This window comes from Heliangelus exortis, chromosome 1, assembly GCF_036169615.1.
Source record: "Heliangelus exortis chromosome 1, bHelExo1.hap1, whole genome shotgun sequence".
Lineage (NCBI taxonomy): Eukaryota > Metazoa > Chordata > Aves > Apodiformes > Trochilidae > Heliangelus > Heliangelus exortis.
Window position 1 is genome coordinate 92,689,501 of NC_092422.1, and position 14,310 is coordinate 92,703,810.

Here is a 14,310-nt window from a genome sequence, read left to right on the forward strand (position 1 = left end):
TACAAAGTCAGATACATCTAGTCCTTCTTGGGACTTAGATCGATGAGGTTTTAAGCTCAGGCATTCAAATACAGCTCTGGAGCTGTGAACCTAATTCCCTCTGTAGTCAGTGGTGCCACCAGGTCATCCTAACTGGAACTTGGCTAATGATGTTAATCACATAGCCTGAAGCCAGACACCAAGGCTGGGCCTCTTTCTTGCTATGTGTCAGGCACTCTAAAAATGCAGTATCCTGTCCTCCAAAAGCTAAACAGAAACTTCAGGACCTGACAGAAGGGAAAATAACTGGCTTTGGTGTACTTTTCCCCTAAAGCTTTATATATTTATTTAATTTTGATCCTAGAAAGTGTTGTTTTCCCTGGGTGGATCCTTTCTCTACTACGCTGACCGGTTCAAGCTGTACAGTGCCTTCTGTGCCAGCCACACAAAAGTCCCCAAAGTACTGGTGAAAGGTAAGAGCCATGTGCTGGACAAACAGACCTGGGCATGCAGAGATATCACAGTGATGCACTGGTTGGGCTGGCATAGATTGTCTTTGTGGATTACAAGAGGTGGCCACTGCACCCCAAAGTATGCAGGGCAAATTGTGGTGGAGGAATGGGGACACCTGGCTTCTCTCCAGGAACCTTTGCAGTAGGGAAGTACCCCTGGCCTGAAAGACTCACAGAGCTCTGTGCCATGGGTGTTCGTGGACCACCATCAGTGTAATGATACCCGAGCAGCTCATTACAAAGTCATTAACCTTGCATGTGGTTTTTTACCCCCACAATTAATTTATTTTCCCCTGACCTGCTCAGTTTCTTTTCACTCCTGTAGGATGTGGAAACGTTTCACAAATGGGCTCTGTGGCATGTGCTAATGGATCACTGTGTACTTTGGAACCAGGAGTGGGGAAGCCTGTATTGACCTTTGGATTCTCCTAGAATTTGTGCTGTGAATCCTTGCTAGTGGCACTCCCACTTAAGGTCCAGCCAGTGTGGTTGAACACTGAAAGCCACTAGGAAAGGATAGACTTAGGAGAATGGAATGTTTCTTTTATGGAAACTATTTTAAGTTCACCACTCTCTCCCACTCTTCCTCCTCTTCCCTTTATTCCAGTTTGTCTGAGACTCTTCCCTGTAGGAACTCCAAATAGAGTTTGATTTGCTGAGATGAAGAAAAATGTACTGTAGTCTGGTTTATAAATGCTCATGGGCCTCCTTGTATTGATGTTTTTTTACCCTGAGAAAGTCTTAATGTCTTGCAGTTAGCAGTGCTTCATGCAGTTCCTTTTGGCCAATAGTTCCAGTTGTGGGAGCAGTGCCATGAAGGGAGGGGTGGGTTTTTTTTGTTTGTTTGTTTGGTTTTTTGTTTTGTTTTGGGCTATTTTTTGGGGTTTTTTATTATTTATTTCTCTGGTGGGGTGGTTTTTTAGTTGGTTGGTTTTTGGTGTTGTGGTTTGGTCGTCTGGTTTTTGGGGTGGTTTTTTGTTTGTTTTTGGGTTTTTTTTTGTTTTTTTGTTTTTTCTTCTTATTTACCAGGCTGCAAAGAATACTTGGCAGCTTTCTGGAATATGAGAATAAATTATTTGTTGCTAGTCACATCCATGTGACTAGCCCTTTTGGGCTAGTCCAAGCCCTTATGGCTTTTTTTTGTTAGACCTTAATGTTAAGACTATAGACTAGCTGGATCCGGTTGTTCTGTTTTTCATTGGTGACTGAATTTATAAATGAGAAATGGTTGTGCTTGAGTATTGCAAACAGAAGTTAAATTTTATTCTAGAGATAAACCTCTTGAAAAGCCTGGGAGAGTATTTTAAGTGTAACTTGGTGCCCTCAGCTGAGGTGCAGGTGGCTTATGGATTTGAAACTGAAGCTGAAAATGAAGTTGCTTTATTGAAAGCAGGTGACTGCAAAAACCACTCAGCCTTAAAAGCAATTGTGTGGAATTGTTCCTGTACTGAATAACTTGTATGTCTAAAAATGCCACCTTCTTGATAGTTCCCTCAAATTTATGTCAAATTTATGTTCTAGTAGAGGGAGCAACAGAGAAGAAGTTCAGTAGCAGTCAGGTGGAAAAGAGAACAGCAATCAGGTGTCCAATCTGCCTGTGCTCCCAAAATATGGTGTACTGCCCTAAGTTTTCTGCATTTTAAGGTTAAATGAGGTAACAATAACCAGACTCACCATTATTACAGGTCAGGCTGGTCAGACTAGACTCACAAGTAGTGACTTCTTACAAGTACCCAAACTGAGCCTTTTCTTAGAGGAAACAGATGATTAAAAAAATGTTTGTTGCTCTAAAATAGTTGCAAGGTCAGAAATACTGTGGATAGTGACAGTAAAAACTCCATGTATTGGTACAGTAGGTGGGTGCCTGATACTAAATTATAAAGTAACTCAAATCCTAAAGCGCATAAAACTGTGGACCTGATAAATCTGCACTTCCTTGCAAAATATCTCCGGACAAATTAATTTAAAGCTGGAAAAGTCACTTTATCAGGACAGCTTTTACAGGTTTTGATTTATCCAGTTGCTTCATTTTCATCTTCCAGCCAAGACAGACACTGCTTTCAAGGCATTTCTGGATGCTCAGAATCCCCGCCGGCAGCACTCCTCCACACTGGAGTCTTACCTCATCAAACCCATCCAGCGGATACTGAAATACCCTCTCCTGCTGAAGGAGCTCTTTGCTCTGACTGATGTAGACAGTGAAGAACATTATCACCTCGATGGTAAGGAGCTAACCTATGTTGCTCTTCCCCGTTTTACCTCTGATCTGGAACCCTCTTCCTCCCCCTTCCTCTCAGAGGCTTAAAAATAGCTTTTGTCTCTACCCCTCTCTTTCTTCTAGTGGCCATAAAAACAATGAACAAAGTTGCTAGCCACATCAATGAAATGCAGAAAATCCATGAAGAATATGGAGCAGTGTTTGACCAACTAATAGCAGAACAAACAGGAGAGAAAAAAGAGGTAACATGATCAAAGTGAAGAGAAAAAGGCTCTTATTTTGACACCTGTAGTGAGAATGTTAACTTGTATAAAATATGTACCTTTTGTGCTGTGTCATTTAAGCAGATCCTGGTGCTGAGAGGTAAATCCCTATCAAAATCAAAAACTGCTTTCCTGTGTAAGGTCCAGTGAGTGGGTAGTGGGTTAATTTTCCTTCTACTGTTGTTCTTGGGTCAAAATCACATCCCAGCCTGCAGCTCACTATTTCTGAGGTCCATAGCTTGTCTCTCCTTGATCCCCATAGATAATCTTACCCTACCCAGAGTGGACTGGGATGCTGAGGCAAGTGTCTACTTAGCTCTTTCATCACTATAAATAGATCATAATCTGTGGTGTGGTGTGTGAGACTGTGGTTTCTCATGTAGAAAGTGTGTAAATGGGCTTGATATATGACAGAACCTTGGTCTGTATGTCTCATGGTGCATATGCAAACATGTGAAGACCCAGTGTGGCTCAGTCCTGGCTGACCATCTCAGAAACCTGTAGATGGCATCTTGATGTTCCAGTTGGAGATCTGGACCCTGTTCTTACCATTTAGAAGTACATCTGCAGTCCAGTATTGAAGTGATGGAGAATGGTGTGCAATAAGGGAGGAAGGGGCACTGAAGGGAAGAGGTAGAGACACACTAAAAGGGCCAATTTGAGCAGTGATGTGGGTCAAGTCTGGAGAGAGAGACATGACTATATGAAGTAGAGGTAATGGGGTTTTGCCAACGCCCAGGATGAAAAAACATAAGAGGCCTTGAGCTACAAGGCAAAGGTGGTCTGGGATTGAGTAGTGTTGAGGAAGCTTTGGATGTGAGACCTGGATAGCAGCAGTGGGGAGGGAAGATCTGATGGTGGGTGGAGAGCAGAAAAAAGGGCTGGTGCTGGCAAGCAGTGGCATAGAGAGCAGTCTGTTAAGTCTCTTAGCATCTGTTAAGAGAGCAGTTGTGATTTGTATTAATCTGGGAGAGGAGATTGTAAAGACCTATCTTAGTGTTCCTCTTGTTGTTGGGAAGACCTCAGGCCTTGGTTCTGATGGTATCCATGGCATCCATTGGCAAAAGTCAGACTTCACTGAGAGGAGGGTGAAGGAGTGACCCCTAGACTGGGAACAGTAATCAGTTTGTCACTCTGAGAGACTCCAAGTCAAAGTGAAACATTTGATGGCTGCAGTATTAGTAGGTGTCTCCCAACAGCTGTCATGAACTCCTTTATTAGTTCACTTCCAGCAGTGTAGTTTCCAGAGATGAGGCTTTTGGCAAAATCAAGAGCCACAGCAATGATGGGGAGCAAATGCTTTGACCACTTCACATGGTGTGGTCTCTAAACTTTACCCCAAACTGCGTGTAGGTGATGGGAGCTATGCTTAAATGTTGAAACACAATGGAAAGAAACTGGTAGAGAGAACATGCAAGGAAAACATCTGTTTATTGCCCTGTCTTCCCACCAAATTATAAGACCCAGACTGTGAATTCAGCTTATCCTAATTTATGCTTGCCAAGTGGTACATGCATTTGTTGCAGTTGTCTGATGAAATATTCCAAAAGTTTGTCTGTTTTTTTTTTCTTTGTTTGTTTGCTTGTGTAAGAGTAAACTTTGAGCAAGCTTTCTTGAACTGAAAATTCAAGTCAGCTTTCTAGAACTGATTACACGTTGTGTCTTTGTGCACATGTTTGTGTTGCCAGGTTGCAGACCTTTCGATGGGGGACTTGCTCTTGCATAATACAGTGATATGGCTGAATCCTCCTGCTTCTCTGGGGAAATGGAAGAAGGAACCTGAGCTGGCAGCATTTGGTTTGTAATTTTATTTTGAATGCCTGAAAGACTGTCAACTGTGTCTTAGCAGTTATTTGCTGAAGGTATTTGAGCATTGCCTTCTGCAAGGTTGGCTGAACTTAAAACTGTAGTTGCCTCTTTGCTGCAATGGTCAGATTTTGTTTTCTGTTATCTAAATCTGGTGAAGAATTTGGAGATGACTGGTGTAATAGTGCAAGAGTTTCTTAAACCTACATCCAAGCTACAAACTGAGAACTATATAGAAAGGTAATTGTCTCTGAAAACATAGTTCAGTAGTCAAATAACTTTACTTCACAATCTGTAGAATGGGGTTGAGGGGCTTGTAGAGGCTTTGCTTTTCTTCTCCATGCCTTTTGCCAGAAAAAGCTTGTATATCCAAGCTTTAAAAATTGCTTAAAAGCTAAGCCAGGATTCCCAGTGAGCTGCTATGGAGTGATCTGTTTCCCTCTCAGTAGTCTGTCCTGGGTGGCCAAACCAGAAACTGAAACTGCTTTTGGCATACATCTCAAGGTCTTTCCACTGTCTTGAAGTATGGTCCTTTGGAAAGGTACATGATTGCTTATATTGGCTAATAACATTTCTTTTACTTTCAAAATTATATCGAGCAATTCAGAGCATGCTAATTTTCCTTTATTTGTTCCTAAATTCGTTTACATTCAACAGGCCTTTTCCATGTGGTTTCCAAAAATTTATGCTGCTTAGGAAGCCAGTGAGTTTTAGTTTTGTTTTACACTAGATAGATAATGAATCAAGACTCTTTCAGCTTTGTTCTGGAAGCAAAATCTGACAGCATACCTGTGGGGAAGGTTCCTGGTCATATCCTGAAGCTGAGTGGTCTCAAGAAAGCTGCTAGGAATGTGCAGCAACTCTTAATTACTCCAAAAATCTTTAGATTGGTTTCATAAAATGCCCAAAATGAAGTGTCCATGCAATTCATTTTGAAAAAAAAAAAAAAGGGTATGTTTGAGGCCTGAAGGAGGAGCTTGCAAGGAGAACTTGAGTCCTGAGAGACAAATTCCAGCTCCATGTAGAAGTTACATGGCAAAAGTGGAACCAGAAAACACCTCTGCCTGCCAGTGGTGCTTTGTTTTTAACTCAGCATAGGCCACTGTCCCACCTGGGATGGGCTAAAATTCTGCCCAGGTGCAATTTTATCTGCTGACTGTCTGCATATATCTGGATGCTGCTCACTGGTCTGAGGTGAAATTATCCAGGGGGATTTTTATACATTTTTATATAGATCTGTGGTTGCTCAAATGATTGTTCCAGTAACTGGTGACTTAAACTCTTTAGGCATCAGGTGACTTTGAAGTAACCTAGTTCTGTGTGACAAATGCTCTTGAAGCTGTTTTTCTGGGGAAGAGTATTCAAGAGCACTGGTAGTTTTACTTTCCTGCCTTCTCTCCCTGACTCAGGTGAGGGCTGTCTGAGGAGCTAAAAGTTCTGTGTGCTTGGGCATAGAGGAGACCTGTTCCCAGCCTTACTGACAACATGACTTTTGTTTTTCTTTCTCTAGTGTTCAAAACTGCTGTGGTCCTTGTATACAAGGATGGTTCCAAACAGAAGAAGAAACTTGTAAGTTGTATGCACTATTTTGGTGATGCTGTGTGTGGTTGTGGTGCTCCCATCAAGATTTGATTTTTATATAACTGTGGCACCACGGTGTGCTTTTGCTTATATGCTTCTTGTTCTCTGCCACACAACTGAGATTTTGGGTAATGCTGAATGGCCTTCTGTACAGTGCTCTGCAAGCATTCATTTAGTTTATCCTTTGCTCTCTACTGGACTAATCATTCCTGTGGCCTGCCACATCCATTCCATGGATGGATTTTCACTAAGCAAGGTGTCACCTTAAATGTCTCTTGCTCAGTGTATATGAATCACACATGAGAGTGGATGTCTGTCAGTTTCCCAGTGAAACACAATGCCCTCCCTTCAGTTCTGGCTGTTTCATACCACTGAGCAAGTGCTGGTTGCTCTTAGCTGAATTAGGTGTGCATACAGTCTGTATCAGGGAATCCTACTGGAATTCAAGATAAAAAATTAAAGGTGAGCTTGACAGTAAAACACATGCTTCACATAGTGAAGACAGCTTATAGTACTGCAGAAAACTTTTTGATTCTGACAAATGTCATAAGCCAAAGTGTGATTTGAAGGGCTTGCATGACTGAAACCAACTGGCCACAAGGTAACTTTGACGTGACTAAAGGATGTTTTGTGAGTGTCTATGCACTGGGAGGGGTGAATGTAGTGTTGGTCTCAAATGACTTCTGGAGGCATTGATAAGAGCTGCTAGGTTTTAGCAAGGTCTTCACAGAGAGGCACTTCAGTGACTGAGATATAGCTAGGAAGTAAGAATTGCCTTAAGTCTCTAGCTGTGCATTCTCAGCGCAAAGCAGAGGAGATGTGTGTGTGTTTAGCTGTCCCAAGGTGTCTCATTTCCTAATGGTATTTTGGAATTCTTCCAGGGAGGATCACATAGAGCTTCAATTTATGAAGACTGGGATCCGTTCCGCTTTCGCCACATGATACCTTTAGAGGCACTGCAGGTCCGAGCCTTGGCAAGTGCAGGTAATGTTCCCACTGCATGAATTCAGCTGGGTTCCTCATGCTTGCTCTGAGGGTGCTCACTGACCAATGTTTGTCCTTTAGTATATGGGTGCCCAGTTTCTGGGGCCTGAAAAAGGAGCCTACAACCTCAACATCCATAATAGCCTCAGGGAGAGATGAAGGGGCAGGAGTTCCTGTTGTGTATCTCCAGCTTGTTAGGACTTTTCTGAAGCCAGGCAGGGTTCTGAAAAACAGAGGTTTTGCTGACTCTAGTTCACTCTGCTCCCCTTCTGGAGACTAGAGGGCAATCTTGCAGCTGTGAGACAACAGAGCTAGTGAATTTTTATTCTTGTGGTTGATGTGAATGTGAAGCCTTAGTGTTAAATGTATTCACGTGAAGCTTTATAGTTTTAAAAAAATAAAAAATCTTAAAACAATTTGCTCCCTTTATAATGCATAATTGAAAGTGCAAAGAATATAGGAGGCATTCCAGTACCCCATGGAATACCTGAAAAGCTGAGTTGGTTGGGGTTTTTTTTCATATTTTTATGGGACTGAGTGAGTGCATATAAAATACTACCAGATTTCGGCAAGTTTTAGCGTCTGCTGTTTCATTAGTCACCTGTCCACTGCTGCCTTTCAGTTATGAGTTAACAGTTGCACTGTATAATCTATTGTCCTGGATGGTCTTAAATAATTTCTTCAGGGTTATGTGATAAATATTCTTAACTGAAGTTAAATATGAGAAACTCCTAGATGAAGTTCTGCTTGCTTTTCACTTTAGATGCAGAGACCAATTCTGTATGTGAGATTGTCCATGTTAAATCTGAGTCTGAAGGCAGGCCAGAAAGAACGTTTCACCTTTGCTGTAGGTAAGTGCATTTCTGTATTTTCCATGGCAGCTGCATCTCTGGATCCCAGCTTGCCTAAGTCTCTCCTGCAAGGCAATCTGGGAACAGGCATTAAGGGAAGGTTGGAGAGTGTTAAAACCTTGCTTCTGGTAGCCTGAATTTGCTAAACTGTATTAAAATAAAGGCATGTATTTGATCAGTTCTGCACCTTTATGGGAATATATTATAATTACCCTTTCACAAATTTATATCCAACTAAACTTCAGCATTGGGTCTTTGTCAAGAAGCTGCTCATGTGTCATTTTCAGCTGGGTACTTTTTATTGCCACCAATTCCAACATCCACTCTTAAGGCATTGCCCTTCCCTGATGTGAACCTTGTCCATCTTCACTGAGGTGTTTGCCCTGATGTGTTCTAGAGTTCAGATAAGAACTTGGTACAGAAGTTCACCAAGGTCTAATGGAGCTGACACCAAGGCAATTGCTACTACTAGGTAGTAGAGAGTTGCAGGGACTTCTCTTTGGTGTGTGCTTACAGAAGACAAACTGAGATTTAATTAGCCACCACGGGTCACCTTGATGTTTATTAGACAAAGTGAACTGTGTGGTTGGTATTGGAGGAAAAGGAAGCCTCAAGAGTGTTGAAAGGCTAAATGTTTTATTGGAATGATTATAGGTTTAGATTTGCTTTGAAAATACTGTATTAAGTCGAATCTTCTCTGGGTGAAGTGTGTGTCAGTCAGTTTGTGCTGTCTGAAATTACAGAACTGGTCATTATTTATCTCATTTACTGCAGGTTTTTAGCAGTTCCCAAAAGATAACACTGTCTTTTTTATTCTTGCCTATTTTTCAGTTCACCAGAACACAGGAAGGACTTTCTGAAGGCAGTGCACTCGATTCTGCGGGATAAACACAGAAGGCAGCTTCTTAAAACTGAAAGTTTGCCCTCATCCCAGCAATATGTTCCTTTTGGTGGAAAAAGATTGTGTGCTCTAAAAGGTGCAAGGCCAGCCATGAACAGGGCAGGTACTGTAGGGCTACAGACTTTCAAGATCCCAGTAACCCCAGCACCGTTGTAGGACATGTGGTGGTGTCTGTTACTTGTATAATAGGATTAACCTTCTTTCCTGTGTATGTAAAAACTGCTGGTTTTCCATGCTTCACCTTCTTGAGAGCCTTAAATTGCTTCTATTTAGCTTGCTTTGCAATCAAGGCTTAGCTTCAGAGGAGTCCTTCTGGCATGGAAGGGAGAGATGGGATTCCTGTCAATACCAATTGGCTGTGCACTTTAACCTGGAAATAGGTTTCAGCTGAACAAAGCAGAAACCCATACTATTTCTTAAAAGCATGTACAGAATTTTGAGCTAACCCTAGCACTTTTAAACCAAAATGCACAAGAAATATTGGCTCCCCTGAGTGAGTAGCTTGGTTTGAAGAGATAGCTTTATATGTCCTCCTTCTGAGCCTTTTCAGCTCTATTGCTAAAGGGCAAGAGCTTCTACTTCTCACATTTTGAGAGGCATGACTTGATACTACTATTTTTGTAGTGGCCTGTCCTAAACCATGGATTTTCCTTTTCAGTTCACTTCAGGCAAAAGCAATGAGAAAATCCCAGGGAAAAAGCAGGTTTTAATTTTCAGAGCACTAGATGATGGAGGGAAGAAACATTTGCTTCCAACTGAAAAAAGTGCATGGCGCCGCCGCGTGTTTTGTTCTGGTCTGTTGTTATTTTATTTTTTTTTTCTGCTCATTAGATCCAGCAATGTAGACAGCCAGGCTTTCTGTTCCTCTTCTGAAATGGGCAGGCCAGACCAATATCATTTGCAGCATGGCTTCTCACTCGGAGTGTTGCTAGCCATCTGCCTCAGAGACACTTAAAATCATAAGGAGGAAAGCTCAAAAAAGGGCCAAAATGCAACTGTTTCACTGCAGCACTTCTTCAGTCAGCCTGTAGGGCTTATCTGCTGTAGGTGCCAAACCATCTTTCAGTTTGGTTCATTGGTGCATTTGCATGTTGATTTCTGCAGAGACTAAAATCTCCTCTTTAGACTCCAGACCTCTCCCTGCAGTTAAAATTTGCAACTGCTGAGCTGTTGTACTTAATGCATGTTTTAAGGCTCGGGGATATTAAAATGTAATCCCACCCCCATGATAGAGTTTTTTAGTAAATACACACTGAAAGTGCTAAGGTGATGTTTAGTGGAAGGGGAGAAACTATCACCTCGGCGTTCACCTGCTTGCCATGGAGCTACATGTGTGTGCACGTAAAGTGCTGGAATGCCTGCAGGTCCCTCTGCTGTGGGATTCGTCCCCTGCTTTGCCTCACAAGCCTCTTATGAAGATGTTCCAGCACAGAAGATGTGAATTTGCTAATTGGGTCAATTGCAAAAGCTAGTCAACCAACTGATGCTGAGTAAGGAACTTCTGAAAGTTTGTCTGGTTTGGGGCTATGGTTTCCTGTGTCCCCCCCCCAGCAGGGAGGGAGTAGTGGAGCCTGAACAGGGAGCTTACTTCCCCATAAATAACACAAAAATTGCAGCACCTTCAGCGCTGAGGTTAGCTCCTAGGAAAGCTTTAGTGTTGCTCTTACTCCAGACAAAGCAATTTGCCCTTCCGAGGTGGGAGTTGATTTTCGTGGTGTGCTGACAGCAGGGCACTTCGTGTGAGAAGCTGAGCTGAGCAGATGCACTTTGTGCTGGCTGGCTACCTGCCTACGGCTTAGGAGGAACAGTAATTGTGGGCCATTATCCCAACTGTGGATCTGAGGAGCAGAAATCCCTTTCTCACCTGGAGAGAGACTTGTGCTGAAGAGCTGAGTGAAGTTTGACATGGCCACAGGGAGGATGCTGAATGACTAGGTCATTCGTGGGAGTCTACCCGCTTTGTGCCTAGAGGTGTTAAATAAAGGGCCCTTGGAAGACTAACTTTTTAAAGAGAGTTGTACCGTGTGTAAAAAGCCTGTGGGGTTTTATCTTTGTGTGTGTGCAGTGTCAGCCCCAAGCAAGTCTCTTGGGAGGAGGAGGCGGCGGCTGGCCCGAAACAGGTTTACCATTGACTCAGATGCCGTCTACACAAGCAGCCCTGAAAAAGAGCCCCAGCAGCCCACTCACAGTGGGGACACTGACCGCTGGGTAGAGGAACAGTTTGACCTTGCTCAGTATGAGGAGCAGGAGGACATCAAGGAAACGGACATCCTCAGTGATGACGATGAGTACTGCGAGGCCGTGAGAGGCGCCGTGGCCGAGCGAGACCTTCGGGAGCGGCTGCAGGCGGCCTCCATCGCAAGCGGACGGGGAGACCGCCCGCGCCCGGCCACGGACACGCACGCCTCCAGGATGACCCAGCTGAAGAAGCAGGCAGCTTTGCCCGGCATCAACGGCGACGTGGAGGGCCACGGCGAGGAGGTCATCTGGGTTAGGCGTGAAGATTTTGTCCCCAGCAGGAAGCTGAACACAGAGCTGTAAAACGCTCCCTGTCACCATCCGGACGTGTAGGTCTCCCCTGTCCCGCCCTCCATCCCTCCCTTTCCTCCTTCTTTCCCTTCCCTCCCTCCAGCCCCCACGCACCCCGGAGAGCCGATACGGATAGATTGCACACTTGCACACACCATTTTGGCAGCTGAATTGGTCCGAAGCCACGCGGCCACAATTTAGGCAACTGTAAAATGCTCAAAAAGTCTGGAATGGAATAAGCTCGAGGTCCTGTCTTGCGTTACCAAGGGCTTTCACACTATTTTATTTATTCTAAAATAATCAGGGGCTGATATTAAGTATGGGGAGAATATAATCACTGGAAAACAAATTACTCCAGATGTTTTAACCTACGTTCAGTGAACTAGCTTAGACAACAGCACAACGAACAGAGGGCTTTATAGCCATAAAACATCAGTCGTAGGTTCATCTCCTTAATGAGCAAACTGCCTTTTTAACTTGTACAGTTGCAGTATTCTTATTATTTTTCCCTCCTTAAGTGTAAGAGAATATACATGTATTTTAGGAATGTGTGAGGAAAGGTTCGGGATTTATGTTGTGTTAAGTCCTCTTGGTCTGTGGCTGGTCTAACTTAATGTCAATGTTGGAAGCTCTAGTTTTACATAATATTATAAAGATGCCAAACTCTCTTGAAAGAGATCCAAATTTAACACTTGAAGAAATATTTTTTTGTATTTTACCTGAGATGCAGGGGCACAAAGGGATAAAGAGTTTTACAACATTAGCTTAGCTCCATGTCTAGGATACGAGGCTAGCTTTTTTGCAGAGGGTTAGAAATGGTGGTTTTATATTAAAATATGAACTGGAAATTCTTATTTAGATATAACTTTCTTCAGGAAAAGGATTATTGTATATGTTTGAGACTGGAGTTTAGTTAGATAATAAAAAGAATAAAATAAAAATGACATTACTGAATTGTAGTGGACCAATCTGATCCATGGTGTAACCTTGCTGCAGCCAGAGTAGCAACACCACAGATCAGTTTGCTCCACTTTCTGGCAGAGTTTGGGCTTAGGGGACAGGGAATTCGTGGCCAAAAAACTGACCTCATCCACTCTTCTACTGTGGGTGAAACTAGTGTATTTTAATTCCTTTATAAAAGCTTTTCCACTGCAACAGATTATGAACAGGTTCTACACAAACAAACCTCTTTAACATTTTAAAACCTTCTATTTAAACATCTAAAACAGGGTAAAATGTGACTAAAATCTTGTGGTTTTTAAGTATACTTCCAAATACAAAACACAAAATAGCACTTTTTTTTTTTTTTTTTAAGATTTATATAGCTTTTCCCATTTCAGTTTCACCTATAGGATAAAAGGAAGATTATATAAATTTTTTTCTTTTTTTTTTTTCTTTTTTTGTTGGTATCTATTGATGTTTGACACATTGGTAGGTACTTCAAAAACCTGAAATTTTGTAATAGCTTTAGGATTATATTTTATAAAATCCACTCTGACTATATTTTAAAACATAACAAAAATTATTCTCCCCCAAAATCCATCACTGTCTTTGTGTCCCAGCTAGCATTCTCCCCTTGCCACCCCCCTCCTGCCCTTTCTGGTTTCTGGTGCACTATACTTGATCTTATGAAAGCTTTCTCTATTAACTTTTTGCTATCTTCTGATTTCTTTTCGTAAAAGCTTTAGAAAGGTTTCTATACCCTTTGTATTATTATCACATCATTGTTTTATATCATCTACCTGTCAGTTGTGTCCCAGCATATTAGAGAAGCAGAGGTTTTAGCTGTCCTGTGCTGTACCCAGCAGAACACAGTCAGCACTGAAATACTGGAAGGCTGGTACTGGGAAGGTACCGTTGTCCTTGTACATAATGTCATGACATGTCTATGTCAAAGGTTCTTATATATTTCTTTTATAAGCTGAAAGAAGGTCTATTTTTATGTTTTTAGTTCTATGAATGGAACGTTGTAAATGCCTGTCAGAAATAAAATACTGGAAAAAACCCACAAGAGAGTGGGATGTGTTCTTGTGTGCTCCAAGACACTGCCTCTCTCAGTAGAGGCATGCAAGGAAGCAAGTCCTACAGTAGATTACCATCACTCTCATGGATTAAACCACCTGTAAGGAGTCTCCTTAACAGTAAGTTTTCTACCCTTAGCAGTGTGTGCCCTGCATTGTGTGAGGGTGTACCCTTGCAATGGATTCAGCCCGTTTAGGCTCTGGTTTTTGGTGGGGTCTGAGCTCTAGGGAGAGTAATAGTTCCTTTGGCCAGTATATGCTGAGCTTCAGCCTGTCCCTCTTGAAAGGCTGGGGCAAGTTTGTTGGCCTCCTTTCTCTCCTATTGAAACATCATTTTTATTAATTTATTTCCCCAATGGAATGTGCAAGCCTGGAGCCTTCCCTGTTAGAGGATGGAAAACAAGACAGACAGGAGACCAAATACTGGATCCAAGTATTTGCCCACAGTGTGCTGTTTGACAGTCAAAATGAAGCTTGCCTTTAGTGGGACTTCAAACTATAAAATGGCAGATCTTTAACTAGCAGTGCTGTTTCCCAAATCCATAAAACTGGATCAGCCTCTACTGAAACATGAGTGCAAGGCATGCTAATGATTGCTTGTGTGCTCAGCAGGGAACAAATGTGAACAAGGATAAACTGTTGTAAATGCCACAATCTTTCTTTAG

The 14,310-nt window shown here is 42.4% G+C and overlaps 1 protein-coding gene across 5 annotated transcripts in view; it reads left to right on the forward strand.

Annotated features, from left to right (window-relative positions):
• Positions 1-13,635, forward strand: part of TIAM1 (TIAM Rac1 associated GEF 1) — a 193,556-nt gene extending 179,921 nt beyond the window's left edge. For 4 of the 5 annotated variants that reach the window (XM_071754695.1, XM_071754665.1, XM_071754684.1 and 1 more), the window contains 9 exons: positions 344-452; positions 2,534-2,713; positions 2,833-2,951; positions 4,661-4,769; positions 6,289-6,347; positions 7,241-7,343; positions 8,107-8,194; positions 9,026-9,198; positions 11,161-13,635. In XM_071754695.1, coding sequence (XP_071610796.1) covers positions 344-452; positions 2,534-2,713; positions 2,833-2,951; positions 4,661-4,769; positions 6,289-6,347; positions 7,241-7,343; positions 8,107-8,194; positions 9,026-9,198; positions 11,161-11,636 — 1,416 coding nt within the window. In that variant the 3' untranslated portion in view covers positions 11,637-13,635. The remainder of the gene's footprint in view (positions 1-343; positions 453-2,533; positions 2,714-2,832; positions 2,952-4,660; positions 4,770-6,288; positions 6,348-7,240; positions 7,344-8,106; positions 8,195-9,025; positions 9,199-11,160) is intronic. The other variant, XM_071754704.1, reaches the window with a different exon arrangement.
• The last annotated feature ends 675 nt before the right edge of the window (positions 13,636-14,310 follow it).